At 53.3% G+C, this 5,802-nt stretch overlaps 1 protein-coding gene across 1 annotated transcript; it reads left to right on the top strand.

Moving 5' to 3' along the window:
* The first annotated feature begins 856 nt into the window (after positions 1-856).
* On the top strand, positions 857-4,906 carry Dok2 (docking protein 2). Its single transcript, XM_041674583.1, has 5 exons — positions 857-928; positions 1,878-2,159; positions 2,384-2,471; positions 3,191-3,375; positions 3,924-4,906. The coding sequence occupies exons 1-5, from the start codon at positions 857-859 to the stop codon at positions 4,539-4,541; spliced, it is 1,245 nt and encodes a 414-aa protein (XP_041530517.1). The 3' UTR covers positions 4,542-4,906.
* The last annotated feature ends 896 nt before the right edge of the window (positions 4,907-5,802 follow it).

Consider the following 5,802-nt stretch of genomic DNA (forward strand, 5'->3'; position numbering starts at 1 on the left):
GTTGCAGACAGGTGTGCTCATGCCTGCCCTGCCTTTGTCAAGGAGTAAATTATGGCTAGTGAAAGAGAATGGGGAATTCTGAAGCGCCTGTGATTTAAGGTAAGTTCGACCTGAAACCCAAGTGTCTGGAACCCTTGCGAGGAAGAAAACCCGCAGCAGAGATGTACTTGGGGACTAAGTCTTCTCTAGAGAGGATGTTCTTATTTCTAGACTCTTCGCAGGGCTGTATATTGTTGGCAGGTAGTAAACACGTTCAGGGACTAGTGCATGTATGTGCATGTGCGTGTATGTGTGGCTGCCTGGGGGTCCCCCATTGCCAGTCATGTGTCTGTCTTTGTACATTACTGGGCTTTTGGCTTATCTTTGCCTGAGTTGGGAGATGCCGGATCTGGCCTTATAGGCCCTTCAGACTGTCCCTACCTTTAGTCTTCTCTTTTCAATGACTGTGGACTGATTCCCAAGGTCTCTTTCAGCTTGATGTATTCAACATCTTGTCTGAACTACAGAGCCCTCATTACTGATTTTCTAGTACAACTTAATTTTTGGGTCTCTTTGCTCTTAGGTTTCAGTCCCTCACAGCAGCTTCTGCAGAAGTGTGAAATTTTGCCTTTTTGGAAATTGTATGTTACTCAGTGGAAATGCAGGAAGGAAGTTTCAGCATGAAGTGTACTCATAAAAAAAAAAAGCACACACAAAGCAAGAAACCACAGGGCCTATCAGCCTGTCGTCATCAAGCAGACTAGAATAGTGTAAAAGACTCTAGGCAGAGAGGAAATGAACTAGAGAGAAGGGGGAACAGGCCCAGAAGAGAGAGGAGAGAGGTCAGAGGCAATGGCAGTGGGGCGCTGAAGTGGCAATGGTCAGGATGGAGGAGGCGGTCGTGAAGCAGGGTTTCCTGCATTTTCAGCAGCACCAGACCTTTGGCAAGGTGAGGGCAAGGCTCCACTGGGACTGGGCAGAGCAGCTGTGTGAAGGAGGGTGTCGTGAATTCCCCGGGGCAGAGGGGCTGGATCTTCATGTCCCTGACCCTCCTGTGACCGTGTGCTCCACCGGTTTAGACAAGAACCTGGGGACGATGCCTGCCTTCTTAAGGTGCCTTGCCTCCTAACCCAGGCCCCAAATGACCCTCTTGGCTGAGGGTTGTTTGTCCTCGTGGGTGGGGTAGAGAAGGAAGCAGCTGCTGACTTCATCTCTTTTTTGTTTTCTTGCTAATTATTGGATTGGGGGGTAATGTGGAATGGTGCGGAAGGGAAGAGTTAGGGGGCCAGTTTGGGACCACAGTAGAGGTCCCTTTCCCCTTTGCTAAGAAGCTATGCCCCCAGGCTGTTCCAACCTCCCCCTCCCCTAGCCTCTTTGAAGTTAATCTTCTGCCTCCTGCCATTTAGCCCAGCCCCCACCTCTCCCTGTCTTGGTCTCTATCTCTTGGTGTGTCTCTCCAACTTGTTAATTGGTGAGACAAAAAGGGAAGTTGCTGGAAGGGTTGGAGTCAGACCCTTCCTAAGGAATGAGGACTTGTCCTCAGTCTAGGCTGCCCGCTCCTAGTTCCAGTCTGGGTTTCAGTGACTCAGGCTTTTCTCCCCAGTACGGAGAGATGGGCCTGTTGTCTCCCTGCACTCTGCACCCATAGGCCATTTACTGTGGTCCCCGCCTGGCTTGCCCATCCTGGTCTCCTGGCTAACCTTCAGCTCTCCCATGCATTCTCTCTGTTGTCCTCACTGGCTCTCTGGTTCTGTGATGTGCGCCTCTTTCTCCCCATCCTGTGTTGCTGCCCCAGCCCCCCACTCTCTCCCATGGTGGTTCCTTTTCTCCCTTTTGATGACCGTTTCTCCATCTTTGGCGACTCCCTCTTGGCTTCTACCTGTCATGCCCGGGCTCAGAAGTGGCGCCGGTTCACAGCCGTGTTATATGGAGAGTCTGGCTGTGCCCTAGCCAGACTGGAGCTCCAGGATGGCCCAGAGAAGACGCGGCGAGGAGAGGCCACTCGGAAGGTTGTCCGCCTCAGTGACTGCTTACGGGTGGCTGAGGTAGGCAGTGAAGCCAACAGTCCCCAGGACACCAGTGCCTTCGTCCTGGAGACCAAGGAGCGTCTGTACCTGCTCGCAGCACCCTCAGCAGAACGCTGTGACTGGATACAGGCCATCTGCCTCTTGGCTTTCCCGGTGAGGGGTACAAAGCAACCCACAGGCACACAGGAGAGGGCGGCGTTAGATACTTCCTGCGGGCAGGTGGTTGGAAACAAAGCCCTTTTTAGGAGCGTTCTTCCAGATGGGAACCAGAGTTAAAGTGCAGTCAGGGCCGGCAGGCTGGGTGTGAACAGAAAGCTTGGGTCAGAGGGAGGCCTTGAGGTGGGAATTGGTGGTAAGACCTGGGACCACCTCCTCAGGGGCAGAGGAAGGAGCCCCTGGGACTGGAGGAAAAGACAGACAGACCCTGCATGGAGGAGAATGAATTGTATAGCAGCTCTACAGCAGGTGAGGGGTAGGACCCGAGGGACACTCTCTCCGTGTGGGGGGAAGGTGTGGGCTGGCTACAGGGCCAAGTCTTCCTGTCCTGTGGTTACCCTGGGCCCTGCTTATCAGCATCTCTTCCTGGCGTCTTGGTGTGGCCCAAAGGTGGTTGGTGCCCAGCCTGCCCCCCATGTCACCTTTGGCTCACCCTGTCGTGCCTGCTGGAGGCTGAGGGTCTTGGTCTCGACTTTCTCTTTGTGGGATCTGAGTGTTTGTCTGGGGGAAGGAAATGCTTTCTGTAGGGGCGCCGCTGTGCAGGTGCTCTGTGAATGGGGAACACAATGCTGATAAGAGAGGCCCAGTTCTTGCTTCTGAGGGCTGGTGATGGAGAAAGAGGAGCGAGAGACTCTTCCATTTAAGCTCCACCCATAGGGAGCTACAGCTGTAGCTTTAACAGCAGGGGCCCGAGGGGAGAGAGGGAGCGCAGAAACAGGCTACACTGGCAGAAAGGATGTGGCCCAGAATTAGGATGAGGTGGCCGAGGGCACAAATGGCACTTTCTAGGGGAGGGGGTGGGGTCTGTAGCCCAGGCTTTAAGATCCGTGGCGTGGTCTTAGGTAACACGGGGTAAGTTTTTTTTTTTTTTTCCTGAGAACCTCTGGCATGCTTACCTCAGATGGGTAGCATGGAAGGAGGCCCACTGTTTCCTGTAGCTGCCTCTTTGTTTTTCATCTCCTCCCCAGGGGTCTCCTGTAAGGAATATGCTGTGACCATTAGACCTACAGAAGCCAGCGAGCGGTGCCGGCTCCGAGGGTCCTATACTCTCCGGACCGGCATGAGCGCCCTGGAGCTATGGGGTGGCCCTGAGCCAGGCACACAGCTATATGACTGGCCCTACAGGTTTCTTCGGCGCTTTGGGAGGGACAAGGTGAGTGAGGGGCTGACCTGGGCAGGATGAGACCCAAGATGAACTATCTAAGGGGGACAGTCAGCAAGGGCCAGAGAGCCACTAGAAAAAGAGAGAATGGGAGAAGGCCAGCCAGAGAGACAGCAGAGGTGGGAGAACCAGGGAGGGGAAAGGGGTGAAGGCTAAGAGGTCTGGGTGAGGAGAGAGATGAGCTCCGGCTGAGGAGCGGCTGGCATTTCTTGTCAGTTAGTTCATTTGTGAGTGAAAGGGAGGGAGAAAGAGAGTGAGCATTCTTGTCAGGAAGAAACAGTTGGCCATCCAGAGTGGCACAAAGCTATAATGTCAGCAGTAAGGAGGCTGAGGCAGGAGAGGGTTGGAGGCCCGGCCTGGGCTTTGTAGTGAGAGCCTTTCCCCAAATAGACAGCAACCAACTCCCATAATCAGGGACAGAGGGACAAGAGCTTGAACAAAAGTCTCTGATGAGAGGGGACTAGGCCTAGAACATCTATGTTTGGGTGGGGTCCAGAAAACAACAGTGCCAAAAATGTCTCTCCCTCCCCTTACCACAGGTGACATTTTCCTTTGAGGCTGGCCGACGCTGTGTCTCTGGAGAAGGCAACTTTGAGTTTGAAACAAGACAAGGCAATGAGATCTTCCAAGCCCTAGAAGAGGCCATTGCTGCCCAGAAGAATGCCACCCCTTCTGGGCCTCCAACCCTGCCAGCCACAGGGTCCATGATGCCCGCTGTGCTGCCTCGGCCTGAAAGCCCCTATTCCCGGCCCCACGATTCTCTGCCTTCTCCTTCCCCTGGCACATCGGTGCCTGGCATAAGGCCAGGGGGCCCCGAGGGGGAATATGCTGTACCCTTTGATACAGTGGCTCACTCCCTGGAGAAGAGCTTCAGGGGCATCCTGAAAGGGCCTCGACGTCTCCTTCCTGACCCACTATATGACAGCATCCAGGAGGATCTCGGGGCTCCCCCACCCGACCATATATATGATGAGCCTGAGGGCATGGCTACCCTCTCCCTATATGACAGACCACGGGAGACCCTGGGGGAGACATGGAGGGAGCAGCCTACTACTGCTGACGGGGGTCCTAAACCCCTCCAGCAGGATTCCTCTGTGCCTGGCTGGCCACAGGTAACGGAGTATGACAATGTCATACTTAAAAAAGTCCCAAAGTAAGGGGGTAGCCAAGAGATGGGAGATGTGGTTCCAGGGAGGTCTTTGGAAGCTGTGGAGGCTTCTGTTAGAGACCTCTGGTCTTGGGCCCCAGGCTGTTTACTGTTTGAGTCACCGGTCCTGAGCAGGAAGAGGGCCCTGGAGGGACCCACCCTCCTCCCACGACTTTTCCACTTCCTCTGCCTGCCTTGGGTCTAAAGGGAACTTGGGTCATTTCTGCTAGGAGACAAAAGGATTTCCACAGATACCCTGGTTCCTTGGTTTGTACGGGCCTTATGTGTACAGACACTCCTCCCTTCCTGGGACAACCCTGGCTTCCAGTTAGCAAGGAAGGTGACTGTTGTCCCTCAGTCTCCCAGAGTTTTCTAGTCATTAAACATATTTTGAACTACTCCATTGTGGCCCGAGTACTGTATGTGTTTGTGGGGTGAGTGCTTGGCTGACCCACTGAAGGCTTCTTTACCTAGCTGTGAGGCCTTCCCTGGACCTAGGCTGGGGGCCTCAGCATTTGTCCAGAGTTAGCGGCCCAAGAAGGTCTTGGTGCCTTGGTAAAATGTTTATCCTAATGCGTTCTGTTGCTATAACTGGATGTCATAGGCTAGGTAGTTTAAGAAGAAGAGAGATTTGTTTGTTTGTTTTTGTTTGTTTCGGCTCATGGGTCTTTAGGCTGGAGAGTCCACAAACTGGGCATCCAGTCAGGGCTTCTTACCCTTGTGCGGTAATACCACAGAGGGCACCATGTGCCCATAAGATGACAGTAGACCAGAGAGAGAACGCACTAGTGCACGAATGGCTTAATTCACCCACAAAGCCACTGCCCTCATTGCCCAGTCGCCTCCCAAAGGTCCCACCTCCAAACCCACGAGCATGTAACTTTGGAGACTTTGTTCCCAACACAGGAAATGTGAGGTTCATCCAAAGCACGAAAATCTTCACACGGGTCTACTTTTCCTCCAGGACAGAAAAATGGCAGTGGATGTACCAAGGGTTGGTGGGAAATCTGGATCGCAGGGTACACTCGGCATTTAACATTTTTTTTTTTTAACATTTATTTACTTATTTTGTGTGTATGGGCAGGCACACGTGGAGGTCAAAGGACAACCTGCAGGACTCAGTTCTCTCCTTCCGTCATGCAAGTTCCAGGCCACTGAACTCAGGCCATCAGTCTTGGTGACCTTTACCGGCCGAACTGTCTCATCAGCCCCAAGACTTGGAATTCATGATTGTGTCCTTTATGCGCTAGGAAAAAGGCTTACCTGTTGTG

The sequence above is a fragment of the Microtus oregoni genome, unplaced genomic scaffold, assembly GCF_018167655.1.
Source record: "Microtus oregoni isolate MIOR12 unplaced genomic scaffold, Mior012 000001F_ref0000356, whole genome shotgun sequence".
NCBI lineage: Eukaryota > Metazoa > Chordata > Mammalia > Rodentia > Cricetidae > Microtus > Microtus oregoni.